The sequence below is a fragment of the Cryptotermes secundus genome, unplaced genomic scaffold (assembly GCF_002891405.2).
Source record: "Cryptotermes secundus unplaced genomic scaffold, Csec_1.0 scaffold84, whole genome shotgun sequence".
Lineage (NCBI taxonomy): Eukaryota > Metazoa > Arthropoda > Insecta > Blattodea > Kalotermitidae > Cryptotermes > Cryptotermes secundus.
This window is the reverse complement of record NW_019723905.1, coordinates 357,120-380,260: the sequence shown is the minus strand read 5'-3', so window position 1 is coordinate 380,260 and position 23,141 is coordinate 357,120. Positions and strand designations below refer to the sequence as shown.

At 36.5% G+C, this 23,141-nt stretch overlaps 1 protein-coding gene across 2 annotated transcripts in view; it reads left to right on the top strand.

The window, feature by feature from the left end:
• The window catches only part of LOC111861925 (integrin alpha-PS2), a 326,722-nt gene that overhangs the window by 267,605 nt on the left and 35,976 nt on the right, over positions 1 to 23,141 (top strand). For both annotated transcript variants that reach the window (XM_023846892.2, XM_023846891.2), the window contains 5 exons: positions 9,982 to 10,157; positions 13,424 to 13,633; positions 18,201 to 18,309; positions 21,179 to 21,413; positions 22,195 to 22,361. In XM_023846892.2, the coding sequence (XP_023702660.1) occupies positions 9,982 to 10,157; positions 13,424 to 13,633; positions 18,201 to 18,309; positions 21,179 to 21,413; positions 22,195 to 22,361 (897 nt within the window). The remainder of the gene's footprint in view (positions 1 to 9,981; positions 10,158 to 13,423; positions 13,634 to 18,200; positions 18,310 to 21,178; positions 21,414 to 22,194; positions 22,362 to 23,141) is intronic.

Genomic DNA, 23,141 nt, shown 5'->3' with positions numbered 1-23,141 from the left:
ATCAGTGCAAGAGCTCAGGCAGGGTTAGTCACTGGTTTCCCACTTAGGTGACCCAGGTTCGATTCCAGGTCAGGTCACATGAGATTTTTGGTGGACAAAATGGCACTGGGGCAGGTTTTCTTCAAGTACTTCGGTTTCCCCTGCCAATTCTCATTCTACCAAACGTCCCATAATCTATCATCCAGGGCTGATACAATAGGCCAATTAGTGGCCAGTGTACCAAGTGGACTCAGCCTCACCCTACTCCATGAAATTAAAAGAAAATAAACAAATTATTTACTCAGTCTCGTAATCTGGCAAGCTGAACGTTTTGCCATCGATGGATCTGCCTGAAGGTCAGAGGGATATATCTGGGTCATCTGGGACTAAACAGTTGCAGGAAGTCTTGGAAAACGTTCCAAAGAATGCTTTTATTCATCAGATATATGTAGTTTGTTTTATGTGTTTCAGCTCTGAAGCTCTAACATTAAGATAAATATGGTTTGAAGCTTTAATGGCAAGTAAATACATTGAATCTTTCATGGGCTATCAGCCATGTCAAGATGCAAATCCTTTCCATATTGACACAGCTGACTGCCTTCAGATATGGTAGAAGTAAATTTATCTTTGTGCTAAATCAGTAAGGCACCAGATCTTGATAACATATAGGGAGTGAAGATCTGGATCCATGCCTTTTTAACCTCACCACTAGACTGAGGTGTGGTTGGCTGCTTTACACCCAGGGAAAGAGTCCCTGACACCCATTGGCTAGCAGGCTGCGTGGATACCAGGGCCAGTCTAGGCACTGTGGAGGAGAGGAAAATCTCTTATTCTTGCTGGGAATTTAACCCCCCATTCCTTTGTCAGCCAGTGTGTAGCCTGTTGTTATACATAGTGAACTATCAAGGGGATACATATTACAAACAGTAGGGAAGTTATTTTGATTTTTAAAATTCAGTCTGTAAAGGGCTATGTTTTGTGGTAGTCACATAACAGTGAACCACCCTGTCTTAGAGACTCAACATTTTATGCAATGAATAATCTTCCATTTAATACTATTGTGCCGTCTGTCCGCTCTGGTACTATATGTACCACTTGTACCATCTTATGGTCTGCTACCACAGCACCGTCACTCTCTGGCACCTTTCGGCTCCGTCTACCCTTCCTCAATCGGAGGGGGAAACGTTGATCCGTCATATGGCTCTCGTGCTGTGCTCGCACGCTCCCTAAGTTAGAGTAAGGGATCCAAGCTAGCAGCGTGGTAAATGTAGTTACAAATGATGGCAATCAATATATTAACAAATAACAGAATTTAATATACACAACAGAAATTAAACAGAACAACTGAACTAACTGCACATTTACATGCTCGCACACAGCGGCATCTAACTCGGGCAGAATGGCCCATATTTACTGGCGCAACAATTTGCCTTGGTTGCGTGAAAACATAACTACTACATACAGCCGGGCCACAGGCTGAGTCTAAATTAAATACACAATATAAATTATAAAAACAGATTTAACCAAACTGGTACGAGTCGCCGCCATCCTACAAACCCAACGACAGGCGACCGCGGGCGATCTCGTCGGCCGCGAACCAGCCCAGTACTTGCCGAAACCAAATTTGAACTCCCAGCCGAACAGGAATTTGACAGTCGCTCCGGCTGGCTCGGCGCCGCGAGCAAGGCCCTATGGATCCATATCCAGAACTGAACTCTGAACTCGAATTAACTTCCAAGCAAGGCTCCCAGGGGTAGAAAGGAGGGGAGAGGGCAATACCACGTGACCCAGTCCCGCATGGGGATGGGGTGGGGGATAAGTTTAAGAACCTCGATCAAGGGGCTGGAAGCCCATGACATCATACCGGAGCCACTGCATGGCTCACTATATATAAGCTAATGTATGTTAATACTTTTTACATACAGCTGCTAAACTGATATCTAGCTTAAATTAAGATTTGGTTCTATTATAGTAGGTATAAAGACATGTAATATTTGGGAACTGCTAGGAGACACTGTGTTCAAAGGAATTTAGTCTGCATGAAGTGTAATAAACTGATGTCCTGCTTTTTAAATTTCCCTCTCTCCTTTGAAGGAAAGGTGTTGTTGGGTCCTAATTTCAACTGACCTACCAAAATAATGTAACCAGTGTATTCAATATTAAATGCTGGAATTAACTTTGCTGTGCTGGGAACTTGCTGGTATGTGTAAGACACAGTGTCATTTAACCCTTGACTGCCAAGTCTTGCCCTTGATCTTCCTGGTAGAGATGTCCAGGCTGCTTGAAGGTAAATGCTGTAGAACAGAGAACCCTACAGTTCTCAAATGGCCATGAAATGATAGCAGGTACAGATCACGTGAAAACCTGTTCTTTCTTCTAAACAGTGTTGTGTCATGCTTGATGACCTTTATAGACAGAGACTGTACTAATTGATTAACAATAAGCCAATCTATTCAGCTGTGGTGGTTTTAACAGGAAGTGTCCCAATCTAACCTCATCAGTATATGGCATGCAGAAGGTTAAGACACTGGATTACCATGCAAAGGTCTTGGTTTTGAAATGGCCAAATCCAGTGCCATGCTTTTCCCATCCCCTGCACTTGGCAGAGATGTGTTAATGTGTGGAATATCTGACTAATTTTTTTGCTGCCCATCATAATACTATAGCTGGAAGTCTGTATTCTGCTTCTGAAGAGGAGGCCTTTATGCTTCTGGCATGGGTAGAGGCCAGGAAGGTAACAAAATCAAGACTGGAAACATTATTACTCAAACAGACATACCTTGAAATGTTGTTCAAGCAGGCTTTGGGATTAGGGAATTAGTCATTAATGTGAATAAAGTGTTCATTTATTTTTTTATTGCAGTCATTTTCTCATTTAATGTAAGTACTGTAGTTATTTCATCATTATTAACACAGTTCACTTCTCATAGAATTTAAAATAATGAAGATAATTTCAACCCAGCTCTTTTGTGGTTCAGTGAAGGTATATTTATTTGCTATAGAAACTATGATCTCCTGTATCACAGCTGCATGTTATTCATATATGTTGCTTGCATGGAAGTTGATTGCATGAATTCCATTCTGAGAATATGTTCCTGTATTCTTTCTTCATACTTTTCATGTTCTCTTTCTTATTAGTTCTTCACATGTTCCTTCTTCCCTTTTAGTGGTTGCAGTCACTTCAGCTGGGAACATCTTTATTTTGATCATATTAATAAAATATATTTTCACTAAGGATATAATAAATTTTCTGCACTGAATAATAAAGAACTTACATGTTGTTCTCTGCCATGTTCATTAGTGGGTGGGGCTCCCATTTGCTATCACTGTGTGACACAGTAATGTTGTAACTACATGCTATATTTCTGAACTGCTGGTAATTTATTAACTCTTGAAATTATTAGACCATTCTGCTGATATTAATTTTGTGGTCAAATTTGGTAATTTTGTTTCTTTTCAAATTTTTTGCTCTCTATGGCCCCTTATTTTGATTATTCTTGAACTATTCTTAAAGTTTTGTCATCTGCCACATCACATGGACTAAGAGAAAATTCAGATTTCTGTTTATATTTACTAACAACACTTCCCTGTTGTAAATGTGATAATTCGTCCACTTTATTTCATTCAATATGATCATATACTTCGTTTTTTGTTACAGCGTGAAAATTATTGCTCTTACAATGAGTAAAATAAAATTATTGAGCAAATATATATAATGTCAGAATATTAATATGGCTGCATGCATGACATATTTAGGACACTAGAAACCACTTTTTTTTTTTTTCAATTACATTATTTGGTGATGGTCCATTGCACTCATGACACAACAACTGCAGAGACAAAACGGTATGATGAAAGGACAATAGATATCAGGCATAAACTACTGCTATCACATTAAGTTAGGAAAAACATGGTGTTCTCTATAGGCACACCAGTGTGCAGGCTCAAGGGTTAAAAATCTTACTTCTGACATTTTATTAATTGTGGTTTGAAATTTGCACAAATTATAGAAACATTTGTTCATTTCCAGAAACATTTATGGCATTGTCCACTCCAGCATTTAATGTACATGCATTTAATACACATCATGACTACTAATAATGGTACATAATACTATACTACATTTATTTCAGGATAGAGTCACAAAGGGAATATGGATATTGGGACACCAACTACCAGCTTATAAGTCATGCCACCTAATTCAATACTGCACTAGAATTCATGTGAAAATGATGCAGAATCACTGTCTTTATAATGCCTGTAAATGTAGACTGGGTTTTAGCCTGTTTCTACACAAATTGAGGTTAAGTAGGTGTAAATTAATTTTGAAAGTTGTGGTCAGAATTAGTTTTATTTTTCGTATGTGTTTGTATTAATTTCCTTAAAACAAAATTTTGGTACTCCTTGGAAAATATAACGTAAACCCAAAGTGCCCAAAAAATTAATATTATGTAGCTTTTGATGACAATTTAGGCTACCGCACTGTTCACTGAAGGACAGGTAGTATTAAATGCACAGCTTTAAAATTAATGTAAATGGATTAAAATCCATTGATTTGGACAAGAAATATGAAATGGCAGAACTGTATGATTTGACTGTAGTTACAGTAAATACACTGTGGGAATTTGTACCTTATACTATTCTGCGAAGTTTGAAAACATTAGTAAACTTTTCAATTAACATACCATATGTATATGTATGTCATAGTTGTTGCTTTCAAACATCAATTGAGACTTTTTCTTTGGGTAGGTAAGTGTAGTAAAAGATTGTGTATTTTTATAAAATATATCCTCCCAGTTCACAGCATTTATACAGGGGATGAAGGTGTTTATGTTGTTACATAGCTAGTAATTGTTCGGTGCTCTGGTTGACTTAAGAACCATAATTCAGAGAAGAAACTAAAGTGAAACATCAATGCCAGTTCTTTTTTTCTCCTTTTGTACAATGTGGACATATGTTTAGGCACTGTAAGACAATCACTGCATCATTTACATATGTAATTATATATTACAACTAATGGTCATCTAACAGTTTATTTGCTGAATAACTACATTCATGCAGTAACTGGGAACTCAGGTAGTACAAGGATGTTTATGTAAATATGTCGACTGAGGAGAGAACTTGGTTTGATACAATTAATGCTTTGATGGATGAGGTGAAAAACTGTAAGTGAATGAAATGGAGAACATGTTAGTTAAGGAAGAAAAGTTGAAAGATGTACTGCAGTTTGAAGTACAACGTGTTTCAAACATATTCCTTTGCTTGGGATTACTGAGTTTCTGGACTTTTTGGAAACTGGATTTGTGTCCATCCTCATTTAAGAAGGTGGACAGGCACATACTCAGTTGAGTTCATTGATGAAGGTTAATCTCAGTCATTGGATAAACCCAGTTCACAAAAAACACTGTTTTCTGTTTGAAAAAATATTAGACAAGGGACAAAGTCCAGAAACCCTGTAATCCTAAGAGAAATTTACAATTGTCATAACCTTTAGAATGTGTGTTCCTTTGTTTATTGTTTATTGTTATTAAATAACTCCACAAATCCTGTACAGGGGCTTTAGCACCCATAGGATATAGAGCTAGTCAAACTTATACAATCTCATACAAAACATAAAAAGATACATGGTGTAACATTAAATCAAGCCATATCATAACAACATAGATTCATACACTGTTAGAAATACAACCTTTTACTTCTTACTACTCCAAGTTCATTCGTCACAATCATTAAACATTAATCATAAAACAATATCACATAATACTAAGTAATAAACATAATTAAAATTAAAAAATATAACATACAGTTAATCCCATTTACATCCAATCAGTTATTGCATTTGTTATCTCTCATTTCTTTACATTAATTGATTGCACATAAGTATTTACTGTTGATGGAGCTAATCAATAGCAGATATATAATTCTGTATAGAAATACAAAAGACTTCTTTCATATATTTCGTTAAACAGACATCATATTGAAAAATATTTCAAACATAAATCATATATCTTAATGAGGTCTGTATTTTATGACATGAATTCTACTTACAATGAGACATTTTTTATTAAATGTGGCAAGACTTGATTGTAACTCCATATAAGTTTCAGTTACAGGTGGATCACCTTAAAAAATATTAAATTTGCTTTCCGACTTCTAGTTTACATTTCTTCATAACAAAATATTAATCACCGAGTGGTTTTTAGAAAGGAAACCTGCAGACTGATGGACATTTACGAATGCCTTCTTGTTATGTGTCTGTGTTTGCACTCATTGCAGAAATAACATAATAACATGATGTATGGACATTAATATTACTATTGTTATATAGTAATATTGAAACTGTGTACTTCCAGTAACCAGTGGATGATTTAGGAATCCCCTTGTGTCCTAATACCAAGCATCACTCATGGATGTAGTGAAAGACCAAACAGCAATCCCATAAACATTACTGAAATGGTTTTATTAAGGAAGTTTTATGTCTCAGGTCAGCAGGTTTGCCAAACCATGCAGCATGCAATTTAAAGGAGGGCCAATACAGATATGCACAAGACTGTTACTAATTAGGAAATTCTTTTAGTATAGATCATAAGTTTTGAATAAGGATAAGCAGCCCATTATATATTTTTATGTTGAGCTGTGCATCGTTGTAATCATAGCATTGCTTATTATCACAATGCAGTTGATTACAATCATACAATCAATCAATCAGTTAATTTGTTCTGAGAATCCATATTTGGAGATACAACCTCTGGATATAGAACAAGTCAATTACTACATATTAAAATAACATACATATCATACATGAGTCAGCAATACTATGAAAATTAATTACCTACAGATTTCATACAAATCAATCATACAATACATTGTCCCACTTTCAACAATTCAATACCAAAAAAACCCAACATCCAACATTTNCAAATCCCAGAAGACTGCTTTCTTCATCCAACATTTTCTTTTATAGATTAAGCGAGGACAAGATATTTGTCATAACATGAAACCATAACACACTCACTTCAAAATTTTAGGTACATAAATTCATCAGTAGAATAAATGGAATGTTTCAACAGCAAGGATATTAAGTCCTTCTTAAAAGACTTCTAAATGTAATAATACAAATGCCGTCATGTTAAGAGTTTTTTTTTCCATTTTATCTGCTCAGGGACCTTATTATACAAGGTGATACCCATATTTATAATGCTTTTCTTAAAAAGAACTGTATTGCAATGATTTACAACACAAGTTCTTGAAACTGGTTTAAATTCATCATTGCCTCAACATGTTTCAGCATTTAAAATGTCATCCTCAGGGGTACTGAACCTTTGACGTAACTATTTCAGAGGTCAGTCATGGAAGATTTGGAGATATCCAGCTCCTAAACTCTGATCTTTATGGTTCATATGCCCTACTGTTATTGTCTGGGGATAAGAATTAGCTTCATTTAATGGACCCAGCAGAGCAGATTTTGTACTTTTATCTGAAGACAGAAGCAAATTCAGCTTCTGAATTGTTGTTTCTGCCAAAAATGAGATGATGGAAAATGTTCAACATATACGTCAGTTTAATACACACCATTGTCACATACCTTAAAACTTAAAATGAACCTGACCCTCCTCGCATTTGATTCACAGTGCATTGGAAATTGTCCAATCCATTTGCAAAAATGGCTAATATCAACAAACATCGCAGGGTAGTAGATACAACTCGTGCTTGATGTTCACAGGTCCTCAGATCAAATCTTGGCTAGAAGACTCACAAAAAAGCTGACTTTTTATGATTCTTTTTCAGTACCTGCACTAAAGTATTGCTTTGGTATCTTAGTATAAATTCATATGTTCTTGCCTGTACACTCTTCATGACAGTTCTGTCATGCCTCATTGACACTACATAATGTTTAAAGTGGAATAAACAGTATGTTTCAGTAAACCAGTGAGCAAATAAACAATTCATTGTTAATTTATTTTGAACGTAAAAACATAATTACTGATTCCAGTTGCAGTCTAAAGACACACATGGCTATCAGTCACTTGAGCAGTGGTAACAGAGACAGGCTTCTGCCCCTCCTGAGGCATGGATATTTTCTGCATGAGGTTTTAAGTCTTCATGGCAGTGAAGATTTTGATTGTCATCTTCTGTGCTATGACACCTGTAATCAGATTGATGGCTATCAACACTGTGGAGGAACCACCTACCAGATTGCATGGTATCATAAGCTAGAAGACCACAGCCTAAATTTTTCTGAATGTCTCTGTATTTTTTGTGAAGTTGGAGGTTTTATGTTGAACCATTTCCCTATTTATGGGACCCTGTTGCCCACTCATGTAGAACGCAGAGGAGTCTGGAGCTTGAATGACACTGTAGAGTCACAAAGGAAAAAAAAAAAGAATACAGTTATAAATTCTTTATTAGTGCATCCTGAATTTTGTCATTAATTGGACTACCTATGCAACTAGTAAATTGCTGAAAAAAAACCTATGCAACTAGTACATTGCTGAAAAAACTAATGGTGTGGTTGCACAATTATGGGCTGTGTACATATGAACTGAATGGTGCTCTTCCACTACTGATGGCTCCTATATTTTGTTAAGTCATCAGTTGATTAGATTGGTGGTGGGAGTTTGTGTTATAATTGATAATTACAAAATCTAACTGAAAAATATTGCATTAATCTGGCAGTATAACATGTTTCTACATATCACATAACCAATTTTAGATGTTTAATCCTTGGTTATATGGGTTATTGTGTGCAACATTTACTGATGGCTTTATTATTAAAGTAAGATTATTTTAATATTCTTTTTGCTCTTATATTATTGAAATGTTATATTAACTGAATTCTGGCAACAACTTCACAATATGATGGTCATATGTGTGAATTTTTTTTCACACCTGCACAATGTCTTGTGCCAAAAACCAAATTTATGTTTTATTTATGCTTCCTAGATCCTATTCAGTTCTAACTTAACACAAAACTGATTTAAGCATAGTATCTTCTTGGGCATAATGCTATGAAGTGGAACAGAAATTCATTAGATGGATATGTTGCCTCCATCTTCAGGGTCTAAAATTAAGTTAAGCAATAAACTGTGAAGCAAGGAACATCAATAAACTTCTGCCAAACTGCACTGTATTACATCCCAGAAGATAGCATCCTTCAAAGTCACTGCTGTGAGAACTTTGGATCCAAAACTGAATTGAATCACCCAAATTAAATGTAACCTAATCTTTGTCTGAATTCAGATCTGTTAGGAAAATATGAAAGTATGTCTAAGTTTGTGAAAAATATTTCTTTTAATTTCACTGATGCAACTATAGATATCTCTAGGTAAATAGTGTGCAGAGAAATGAGGTAATTCATAAATCCCTCTTGGATTTCAATTACAATTTACATACAAATCCTGGAGGGACTTATGAATTACCTTGTATTTAAAAGTATATATTTAACATTCCCATCATTGAATAATGTCCTTAAAATCTGATTATTTTTGTTTAAATATGTAAGCAAGTAGGCAAAATACACAATCTAAATGGATTCAAATATATCAAGTTCAGAAATTTCATGATGCAGTGCTTCTGAACAGGATGGCTTTACTTTTTAATAATTACTGTAGAAGGTAAAGATGATGTAAAACATACCCCCTTGTTCACTAAAAGAGTGTATTAGACATGCAGAAAATACAGGGAAACTTCATATATGATCCCAGAGAAAATAGGAATAACCTACTAAGAAAAGCCCCTTTTCCTTTTACCAACAAATAAATAAAATACCTTTTTACATTACTAATCCATTGGATTAATGAATTATCTGCTTCCCATTGTTTGATACCTACCTGTATGTCTAAGGAACCATTTGATAAAGGCAAACAAGGAGAACAGAGGAAATGCTTCATGCATTCTTGACCTCAGCACTAAATGGAGGTGCAACATTGACAAGCTCCATTTGCTTGCTTTGCAGTATTTTGTAAAACAAAGTTAGTGGCCTATGTGTATGCTTTCTTCCAGGACAGTTGTTCTCCCAAAGTCTGAATAATCGTCCAGCAGTTGTGAACACAAAAGAAGGTTCTGTTCTGGATGATGACTCTTACCTTGGTTACTCAGTTGCTGTTGGCGATTTTGGTGATGGTGGTGGGAGTGGGGCAGCAGTTGGGATGCCTAGAGGTGCAGGCCTTCTTGGCAAGGTGCTCTATTCAACCTCTTTCCCAAAATGATTGAAATTTATAAGTTTGTATATATATGTGTGTTGATATTAAGTGTTTTTTCTGTACTTTTGAAGAACAGCCATAATTAAATATCTTTCAGTTGGTATCTCCCAAATATATATAAAATATTTATTATCTTCATTCCTCAAAGTTTTGGTGAGAATATTTGCAATTGGATGATATCTTTCAAAAGCTAAATGTCGCTGTCAAGTGAGTACCACTGCTGCTTCATAATCAGGAAATTCTCAGTAGAGCTCAGCCTTGAGACTGGCCATTTTTGACAAATCTTTGTCAGCTTCCCTCTGCCCCTACAGGTAGATGCCTCTATAGTTCCTCAAATTATGCTACATTCACTTCCTTCCACATCCTTTCCAATTAACTGTTGTCATTATTCCAGTAATCATCCTACCCTCATAATTCAAAAATACCATCAGCATAACCACCTAGTATTAATAGTACTCTGTTATTGCTCACAGCAGGTTTTAGCCCTATTTCTGGGACATCATCTGGCAGACAAATGCTTAAATATTTACTCTATGACTTGTCATGCAGTACATTTGAAAGAACATGAATAACCTGTTCGTAAGTATATTATCCAATTGGATATCTGTCATGTGGTCAAATAGTAAAATATTGTAACGTGTTTTGTTACTGAAGACGCCGTAGAGATGGTTAATTGGTTTATTCAACAACCTACAAGTAACGGCTACAATTACTTATCACACAGTTGCGGGGTTTCACACTTTATAACCCTAATCGCATTGATCTGTTAACACTGTTGCAGGGTTTCACGATTTATAACCCTATTCGCAAATCAGCTCACTCTGTCTTCAGTAGTCTATACGTTTACAGTACGGGATCTATATATCACTGTATCACACACTCCCAATTACACAATTACACACACGTCCGGTTCTTCTTTCCACGACGGCTGCTATACTCCAACTGTAGTCGGCTGACTGGAGAACTGTTGATAACACACTCGCTCGTAGGCTTGCTCAGAACTAACTCGGAACTGAACTCGGCGATGGCCACATTACAACTCTTCTCGCAGGCAGCACAGCTCTCTTATATAGTGGCTGTGTGTGCCTGTTATGTAGCAACGCTGTTACCTCATGCCGTCTTATGTCACCGCGCGTTGCGCGTTACGTTACCGTGCAGAGGGGGGAGGGGAGCGCTGACTCATCCGCCACGTCACTGTGGCCTGAGTTGCCACTTTGCTGCTGGGTAGGAAGGGGTTTTCCGTTGCGCAACATGTCACAATATATAAGTATATAATATTGGATATCTGTCATGTGGTCAATTAATAAAACATACAAATATATAATATGAGATTATGCAAGCAATAAGATGAATTTAAATATAATATAATGTGTGACCTTTAGGTAAGATGTATGTATGATTCATATTTTGTATTATATTGTTGGCTTCTTGTTGATTTCTATATAATGTGTGACCTTTAGGTAAGATGTATGTATGATTCATATTTTGTATTATATTGTTGGTTTCTTGTTGATTTCTTTTTAATTTGGTTAAGAACTTTGTGATTCACTGTCATTGTTGTATCTGTGGTATAACATAGCTGACAAGTGTTCATTACCAGTTGCTATACTTGAGTTTTGACTTTAAACCCTCTTCCTAACTTTTTGGAATGAAGTACACTTTTTAAGACCGCCTCTTTGGTCTAGTGATCAGCGTTCCTGACTACAGATCCAGAGGTCTGGGTTCGATTCCCGGCGCTACCAGATTTTTTCTGAGAAGTAGTGGGTCTGGAACAGGGTCCACTCAGCCTGGTGATGATAGCAAAGTTAACGGCCATGGGGTCTCGTTGCGCTGACCATGCAACATCCTCTATCCACAAAAGTTGGCACTAAAATCTTCGCTGACAAGCGGTGGTAGCTTGGTCAGTATAGTTTGCTTGCTGACTAAAATCACGGAGTTTTATTTTGTTTGTAGTACACTTTTTAATTTTCCTTATGATAGATATCCAATTGGGTAATTCTTGTAAAGAAAGGACCTATGTTCCAGTCAAATGTATGGTATGATGATTCAGATAATATATATTTAAGCATTTATCCACTTGAAGATGATCCAGAAGTAGGGTGACTGAGACACTGCTGTGTAATAATAAAACACTATTAATACTGGGTAGTTTTGTTGAGGGTATTATAAAATTATGTATAATGTGACATGTAGACCCATTGCTAGGGTATGAATCAACAAACATATGTCCATAGAGATTGATTCTTGGAAACTAACTCATTATGGAGCACAGTTCCATGAATACGAGTGATCAACAAACATTTCCTTGGAGACTGATACGCTATGTAAGAGGTTGTTTAGATCAGAATAAAGTCAGTCATAGTTCAGAGCAGATTAGAGAGAGACCCGACTGGAGCCAGTTATAGTCCAGTCAGAATGGAGCGAGTCTTATTCAGCCAGCAATTTTAAGAAATTTCCTTTTAATGTATATTATCTGAAGATATGGGCTAAAATATGGGGGCACACGGTAGCGTAGTTGGTTGAAGCACTATGCTACAAGCTGGAAGGTCACAGGTTCAAGTCCCGATGAAATCATTGGATTTTTTCAATTGAGCTAATCTGTCCAGCCGCACTATGGACCTGGGGTTAACTCAGCCTCTAACAGAAATGGGTACCAGGAATTAATTAAATAATTTTCCTGGGGAGTAAAGCGCGGCCGGCACATAAGGATGACAACCTTGCCACCATCTTTAAGCCAATTGTCTAGATAATATGGGACCCTCAACATCTCACAACCCTATGAGCCTTCACGGCCTGTTACAGGGATAGCTTTACTTCTACTAGCGGGCTAAAATATATAAATACAGTAAAATAAACTACTTCGTACATATTACACTGGGTGCTACTTTTATTGAGATCATTATTTAAGAATGTTTTCACTCATTGTTCTAGAATATTCAGGAGGGAAGAATAACTTCTTTCTCATTTGCTTCACTTGATCACCTGTCAGCTACCATGATTTGGGCTTTCATTTTTGGGTGAACAAAAGACGTGTAGTGGTCTGTTGTGGAAACATTTTGGAGACTTTAACTATATTTCGGACCCTGAAAGCAAAGACAAATAAGTTGTCTAAAACACTGGCAAACAACCCTATCACAGTACATAATCATCATCCACAGGTGAAAAACATGTATCTCAATTTCTGATTATAAAGTGCTCTATTCTTATCTTTTTTATGGTTAGAAATCTGTGTTTTATTTCAGGTTATTCTGTACACATGGAATTTGACAAATTACTTGAACCTGACAGGAGAGCAGCTGGGTTCCTACTTTGGCTATGCATTGTGTGTGTCAGATCTGGATGGAGATGGAAGAGATGACTTGGTGATAGGTGCGCCACTGTACACAGATCTGTCAAACAACAAGGGAAATTATGAGACTGGGCGGATTTATGTCTTTTATCAAGGCTTACATGTGAGTGTTTTTAAACTACTACCACTACTACTACTACTACTACTGCTGCTGCTGCTGCCACTGCCGCTGCTATTGTGTTGTAACAGATTTCATCAACGCATTGCCAGGCAACAGCTCTGCAAACACAGTCCATTGCTAGGTTACTAAACTAGTTACAACTAGTGATGATCCAAGAAACCGATTCACGAATCCAAACCCACATCTTAGTCATTCTGACACACGATAGCATTTATCTAAGGTCTAGTTTAGTGTTATCCTCCAATGTATGACTAAATCTTCTAGGCATAGTGCATAATTTCTCATCTTTTCACACATACCACATGCCCTGACCACCTCATTCTCCGAGATTTGTTGATTCTGTTAGTGCTTGATGCAAAGTTCAAATTATGAAGCTTTCTATTATGCCTTCTTCAACATTTTGTAATTTCCTTTTAGGTAAGTAAATTTCCAGATTTCACACCCATAAAAAGCAGGTAAAATTGTTGTTGCATTTTTAAATAGCAAATAGGAAGGCGAAAGATTCTGTGCTGAGTGGTAGCAAGCATTCCCTAAATTTAATCATTTCTTAATTTCTTTATGAATGCAATTTCGATTTGTTTTTGACATTCCAAAACATTTTAACTTTCCCAAATTTTCAAAGGATTAATTAACTTATTTATATCATGATTTTGGCCTGCATTCTGGTGATCAGACATCAACATGCATGTAGTTTTTTCTTCGTTTACAAGGGTAAATGAAGAAGTAAGTTTACAAGGTATATAACTTGAGTTTTTTAATCACCATTCCTGATATTCCTTCATTCACTTTCTTTATTTTCCATATATCCATACAGGTACAAAACCTAGGATGTGGAAATAGTACCTCTGATAATAGATGTGTCCCGATACATATAATAAATTACATGAGTTACATAATTAAAATCACATACATTAGTCAGTTAACATAGATAATAAAATAAAAATAAAAACTTAATACAATTGTAATTAATATACATAATTTAAAAAGAACATTACTATAAAACATTAAAATTAATACAGTTTCAATTTTTTCCTTGGCACTTCAGCCCCAGTGGGCCTAGGCCTACCTCCATGAACTTCTCCATTCACTTCGGTTTTTCAAGATCTTACACATTCGGTAGGACTCCTTGGGTGGGTGATCAGCTCATCGCAAGGCCTCTACCTGTACACAAACATAGAAAAACGCACACACACAAACTAAACATCCAACAGTTTCATTTAAATTACCTAAATTAACCGATTAAATGCATTATAAATTTACACACTTAGGCCAATTATCTTTCCTTCTTTCTTTCTTCATTTCATTTTTCCATAAATCAAAATACAGGACGCGTCATATCACAATACTTTCAGCATTTTAAATATTAAATTACCCCAAAATATAATTCCATAGGACATAATGGAATGTACATAGGCATAATAGGTCATCAGTAGACTCTCCTGGGACACAATGGAAGATGAAGTTCTGGTGGCATAGACAGTCAATCTCAGCTTAATTACTAATTGATTAATATGATCTTTCCAGGATAAAGTACTGTCAATGATTTTTTTATTGCTAATGTTGTGGGACTGTGTTCCTTGCACTGCGGCCATTTCTGGCCTATTGTACCAGCCCCAGATGATAGTGAGAGTGATTGTGGAGTAATTGGTGGAATGAAGATTGGCAGGGGAAACCGAAGTACTCGGACAAAACCTGCTCCAGCACCACTTTGTCCACCACAAATCCAACTTCACCAGACCCGGGATTGAACCCGGGCCGCCGCGGTGGGAAGCCAGAGACTAACCGCTTGAGCTACGGCGCAGCCACTATCAGTGATTAGGCCAAGAAATTTGACATTACAAGCATTGTGGATTAAAGTATCACTATATATTATATTTAAGTTTTTTTAACAGATTCAGTTTTGTTGCAAAGTAGACACAATTGGTTTTACTTAAATTTAGCGTTAGTGAATTGTTTGAAAACCACTCATTTATTTTTAGTGGAATCACTTTCAGGGTAGTTTTGAGATCTGTGGAATTAGAATTTGAACACAGTATACTAGTATCATCCACATACAAAATTGGTATGAATGATTTATTTACTACATAAGGCAGATTATCGATATACAACAGAAAAAACAAAGGCCCAAGTATTGAACCTTGTGGAACACCCTGTTTAACCTTTTGCCATTCAGAAACACCTTTTCTATAATCATTATTTATTAAAGTTCTTTGATATCTATCAGTCAAGTAAGATTTAATCAGCCTCCCTGCTATACTTTTGATGCCATAAAACTCCAATTTTGCAAGCTTTTTGTCATGATTGACAGTCAAATGCCTTGGTTAAATCACAAAATAATCCTCTGACAGCTAATTTGTTATTAAGTGCCAATAGGATATTATTTATGAAGGTAAAGGTAGCCATATCAGTAGTTGATTTGGTTTGAAAACCATATTGTTCTTGCACCAATATCTCATTTACATTGATATGATATTGCAGTCTGTTAAAAATGGCTTTCTCAAAAATCTTGGGAAAGGATGTCATCAAAGATATGGGTATATAATTAACAATATCAGACCTGTCACCCTTTTTGTAGATGGGATTAATTTGAGAATACTTCAAGTGATCTGGAAAAATACCAAGGCTCAATAGTTTATTACATATATAAGTTAATGGAGACAGAATGAATGGTAGGCTTCTTTTTAAAATATTTTGCGGAATCTCGTCATATCCATGTGAACTCTTCGATTTTAAAGACTTAATTATGTCTCTAATTTGATTGGTGGTTATTGCAGTCATATTTATATTAGGGAATGGATGTTGAAATACTTTGAAGAGATTGTTTAAGGAATCCACGACCTTAGAAGATGAGCTAGGTTGAGTTTGAGGTACCGGGGCAGAAAAATAATTAGTAATAGTATCAGCTATTATTTGTACATTGTTACATAGTTTACCCCCCTCAATATTTATACTTGGGACTGAATTATTAACAAGTCTCGTATTGGTGACATCTTTAACGATGTCCCAAGAAGTCTTTTTTTGTTTTTAGAGTTAGTTAGTACAAGGTAATTCTACTTTCATCACGCTACTTTGACATAGTCTTCGCAAAGACTGAGGAACTTATGGTGTCACAGAATAATATTTTCTGTTTCTTTTTGGTAGAAGTGCATGTTCTCTTATCTCAGTCCCATTCCAATGAAGTCATCATGTTCAGTTGACTCATACACACAGTAACCAGTAAGTAGTGATAAAATAGATTTCCTGTGTTAACCGCAATGAGTATGAAATACCTGTCATATAGGCATATAATAATTGTAGGTTGCTTGGTTATGAGTTTACAAGCCTTATTTTTGTTATGATAGCAGAGGTCCGTGGATCGAAACCACGCTCTGCTACCATAACAAAAATAATGCTTGTAAACTCATAACCAAGCAACCTACAATTATTATATGCCTATATCACAGGTATTTGATACTCATTGCGGGTAACACAGGAAATCTATTTTATCACTGCTTACTGGTTACTGTGTGTATGAGTCTATGTGTCTAATTTCTGTCCCCCGTGTGGAGGCAGGGTTGAATACCTCCACCGTGAAACTGCGAGTCGTAAGAGGTGACGAAAAGGGAAGTCTCAGTTCTGAGATAGTAAAATAAGGTCACGAGTCCCAAGGGACTTGGACCCAAAAAAGACTGCCCTGGCTAGGGCCAGCAGCATATATAAAAGACAGACCCGTCCTCTTGTCAGAGAGGGCGCCACACAAAATCAAGACCGTAACTGTCAAACGGTAATAAATATCTGGTCATGAGCCCCAGATGGGGCTCGACACCAAGACTTACTGACTGACTGACCATCAGTCGCAATGTGACTTTGACTTTGACTAATTTCTGAGTCTTAATAAAGCAGGAGTAGAGTGAACAGTGATTCTTACTTATCATTCAATCTACGGGAAACTGAAAATAACAGTTTTCTGTCTGAACATCATACCTGTAGACAAAATTTCAATAAAACTAACTGAGTTCAAGATTGTTTTATTGCTTACAAAGTTCAGGTTATAATACATTTAAGAGAAAGTTTTTACACACTGTATATGCCCATAATGAATGTCATGTGGACAGTAATATCAGCATGCCAGTCAGTGATGATTTTCTGATAAATGTAATTGGTTGGCTCAAACCTGAAAATCCATGGTGAGAATTGTCAGTTGGCCACCTCAATCAATTTGTCCATTGGGTGGTTTAATTTTGATGGGTTCTGTATATTGTCTGCATTCTGCCATATGAAATATTAGGAAAAACAAAGAACCCTGGGACTAATTTAATATCTTCTTGTTCTTTGATATTAATTTTCAAGTTTTTGGAATTCCAATTCACAAAAATTCCAGATCAGTGACACAGAACTGATGGTGTCTTCTTATCTCTAAGTGTATTACTAAAGATACAGGTAGACAATGGAATCTGAATGTGTGCTTTGGCTTGAAGTAGTAGACCACATCCTGAGCCAAATCCACACATCAAATTCAATCTGAGAAAACATGAGGACTAGAATGTAATCTTGCTTTAATCTTATCCAGTTCCACAAGAGGTTCCGTGAGTTCCATAAACGGGATGGCAAAAATTCCAGATCGAGGTTTGGTTTATCGCTAAGTACTCTTGGTGATATTAACAAGGATAATTATGGTGGTAAGTATGGAGATGTTTAGAATGTTCTGCAAAGGCAGTAATATAGTTTTAAATACATTTAATGTTAAGAAATATTCAGAAATATTGAATTTGAGGTTCCTAAGATGGCAATTATGAAGGCTACCAGTGTCTTCTGAGTTAGGTCACTGTGTAGTATGCTAGAATTTCACTTGTAGCTGAATGCTTGTTGCTTGCATAATATATCTTTGATCCTGAAAATGAAGGTAGTAGATTTCTCAAAAATATCAGTGAACTAGTACTTCCAGACTACACAGTGTCACATCTCAGAAGATAGTACACATCAAGTCCACCAGTGTCTGTTTGCATATTGCTAGTGAAACTGCTGAAAACATCTCCACATAAGCAAATGTTACAAGTTGTGTACTGTCCATCTTTTTGGCTAAATTTGTATAGTTTCAGTTTAATAAAATTCACGTTTTTTTATCAATGGCGCCATTTTAACTTAAAAAGGTACTGATGAACTTAAAGCTACCAATATAAAACAGAACAATCATTTTGAATGTCAGTTTCTGAATTTATTGTTTCAGATTTTCTTAATGCTGGGAACCATGCTAAAGTCCTGGATGTTTATAATAGGTAGAGTGTCCAGTATCATGAGGTTTTGTTTATGTGTGTAAGGGTAGTTTAATACAGTCATTTTGTGAGGTTCATTAAAGTTCACCTTATATACTACATATTTTAACTCTGAGTAATAGTACTTGAATTAGAGTACCCCAGAAATGAATCAAGAAAACTTCAGTGTTCATTTATTCATTGTAGAATCGTAAATAATATTGTCATGTGTATCCTTGTAAAGCAGCAGTAAATAATGGGTTCCGGACTTGATAGCTCTATTTATTGAATAATTTCACACATCATAACTACAATTTGTTGTTATGCTTTCATGATTGCTGTATCTATGACACACCAACAATTATCAATCAATTTATCAATCTCAAGGTTAACACATCAACTACTGAACTGCCTTGAACAAAGTCTTCCTGACGAATCCTCTTGAAGTCAAAGTCAAAGTCAAAGTTACTGTACAACTGGAGGTTTACCACCAATCAGTTCGTCTTGGTGTCAGGCCCCTTGAGGCCAGCAACCAGAGATTTTTTCCAACTGCACTCTTGCGGTAATAGTCCTTATGTAACATCCTCTCTGACGAGAAGATGGGTTTTTCTCTTATGAATACACCTGACCTTTCGTCAAGTGTATATTTCGGACATATAACATGTTCTTGAAAATTCTTCCTTTTGCACTACACACAAGTCCTCTGTCAGTACAGGCTTTACAGAGCATATCATGCCTAACTTACATATCCTATGATACAACTTAGCCAACTTAGTCATATCATAACATATGTAAGTTAGGCATGATCTGCTCTGTAAAGCAACAGACGACCTTTTATTGTTGGATGCACATTGGTTGGAATATATTTACCTATTCATCTCCTAGAAATGGCCCAATCTATTACAATATCAATCAAGAGTCTAGAAATCAGGAAATGCAGAAATGTCTTGGTATCACCAATGCCCTTTTATGAAGGAACATTATAAAACAATATAGTTTTGCTTATGTAACAAGAAAAAACTCCCAGAATCAAGAAGGCTGCAGAGTTCTTACTTGCATGCTTCTGATCAGAAATCTCACCCATTATTCTTAATTCAAAATGAAGTCTACCTTCAGTTTCAGGCACATGCAGTATCTGTAAAGGAACTGTGCATGTGCAAAAGTTGTCCTTGTGTTTAATTAAGCACTATGCTGTGGAGAAGTGTAAGGGATTGGAGGCATAGCAATATAAATAAGCACAACACCATGAAATATGCAGGGAAGTGACAGTATAGCAATATAAATAAGCACAACACCATGAAATATGCAGGGAAGTGACAGCATAGCAATATAAATAAGCACAACACCATGAAATATGCAGGGAAGTGACAGCATAGCAATATAAATAAGCACAACACCATGAAATATGCAGGGAAGTGACAGCATAGCAATATAAATAAGCACAACACCATGAAATATGCAGGGAAGTGACAGCATAGCAATATAAATAAGCACAACACCATGAAATATGCAGGGAAGTGACAGCATAGCAATATAAATAAGCACAACACCATGAAATATGCAGGGAAGTGACAGCATAGCAATATAAATAAGCACAACACCATGAAATATGCAGGGAAGTGACAGCATAGCAATATAAATAAGCACAACACCATGAAATATGCAGGGAAGTGACAGCATAGCAATATAAATAAGCACAACACCATGAAATATGCAGGGAAGTGACAGCATAGCAATATAAATAAGCACAACACCATGAAATATGCAGGGAAGTGACAGCATAGCAATATAAATAAGCACAACACCATGAAATATGCAGGGAAGTGACAGCATAGCAATATAAATAAGCACAACACCATGAAATATGCAGGGAAGTGACAGCATAGCAATATAAATAAGCACAACACCATGAAATATGCAGGGAAGTGACAGCATAGCAATATAAATAAGCACAACACCATGAAATATGCAGGGAAATGACAACATAGCAATATAAATAAGCACAACACCATGAAATATGCAGGGAAGTGACAGCATAGCAATATAAATAAGCACCATGCCATGACCATTAACTGAGAAGTAGGTGTATATTATTCATAATCTCAACACTAGGTGGTGGTGAGTAGTCATTTTCACACCATGCCCACTGGATGAGAGATTGGATGGGTCCCATAGTCATTTTGGACATTATGGGGAAGAGAAAATGTGTTGCCCTTGCCAGGATTTGAACCCTCAATTGTCCAGCCCATAGCCTAGTCCCCCTACCACTAAAGCTGTACATTTTTTTGTTTTATAGATATTGCAGTTGGTGCCCCATATGATGGTCCAGAAGGCCGTGGAGCGGTTTATATTTTCCATGGTTCGGGCAAGGGCATAATGGAGAAGCCATCACAAGTGATCCAGGCAGAAGATGTTGTCAGTACGCTTTCCACGTTTGGGTTCTCTGTGGCTGGAGGAATGGACCTGGATGAAAATGAGTATCCAGATCTAGTGGTTGGTGCATATGAGGCTGATACTGCAGTCTACCTCAGGTACTGCTTTGAAGTTATAAAAATGTTTATTTTGTACTTCAGTCAACAAAACAGTTTATAGAAGGTACACAGATTACTTATTTACATGAAAGTCACATATCTGAGGTACAACATGTTTCGACCCCAAATGTGTCACCATCAGGTGACACTTCATCTGAAGTGCCAAACTTATACTTATAAGGATCCATATTGTAGGGGTGTTCATTGTTTTGATATTGAACTTGTTACAGGATCCTCAAAGTTAAAGTTAAAATTAATTAATTAAAACTATTATTTAAATTATTAAAATCAAATTTAAGATGTGGTCTAGTGGTCAGAGTTCCTGGCTACAGATCCAGAGGTCCCTGGCTCGATTCCCGGTGCTACCAGATTATCTGAGAAGTAGTGGGTCTGGAACGGGATTCACTCAGCCTCATGAGAATAATTGAGGAGCTCTTTCAAATAATTAGCAGCTCTGGTCTAGAAAACCGAAATTAATGACGACGGGGATTTGTTGCACTGACCACGTGACACCCTCTATCCACTAAAGTTGGCAAAATCTTCGCCGACAACCGGCTGTCGGTTGGTCAGTATAGTTCACTTCTGGACTAAAGCCATGGAGTTTGTTTGCTATATATATTATTCCTTGGGTATGCTGATAGTTTATTCTAGTTCTTAGGGAACTTGGTTGCTGATTTAAAGTTTATTCTAATGCTAACGTCCTTATACATATTGAAGGGCCTCAGAAATGCTCTGTGTTATGCTTAAATGACCCTGCACTTACGATTTCTTCATATGTTAGGGCCCGTCCAGTTGTGAAGCTCGATGCAACTGTTACATTCCGTGATGAATCAAAGCAGCTGAGTTTGGATACAAAGGCCTGCAAGCTACCAGATGGCACAGACGTTGTCTGTACTGAACTCAGTGCGTGTCTAGAGTATAGTGGTGTTGGAGTTGATCATAAACTTGGTTAGTATAAGAACATAACCTCACATGGTAGCTAGTATGGTAGTATTTCAAATTTTTGTGCCTGTAATGGCTATCAGTAGCTTTTTGTCAAACCTGATTAACCAAACTGATTCCGATTCAGGGTGTTGTGTGCTCCTATATTTACAGATATTTGAGTTATGAAATTTTGTCTTTATGGACATTATGAAGCTTGACCAAAAATTTCGTAATATGAACCAGAAATTTGCCCTTATGGAAATTTGTGATAAATATTAAAATTCTTCTAAACACAAAATTCAAAACGCCAAATGTAATCAAAATCGGTTGTTTTAATGATTATTTGTTAACAGATTTAGATTGCATGTGTGCAGGATATGTATCCAAGCATTTGCTAGGATATGCACATGCATTAATGATTAAGAGAAGTGGCTGGTAGCGGGTTTGCTATTCCTATTTTATTTTATACTGTACTATCTGGTTCATTTATTTAGAATGTCCTACATACTGTGTTTCCTGATTGGTAAAAGTTGTGTTTTATGCAACTATGGATCAAGAACTTTCATTAACCTTTAAGAGCCGAGCGACGCCATATGGCATCATTAAAATAAAGTCAAGGGGACAAATGACGCCATATGTCGTCGTGCAGTTCACGTGTGCAGCCGGCTTTTTAAAATCTAATTTTAAGTTATAAATTCTTTTTCTACTTACATGATTTTTGGTCACCAGCTTTATAAGTTGTCTCTCTTCCCACCTGCGTCGTCTAACAGAATGTTGGCTTCGTGTGGAAATCTTGGAAACATC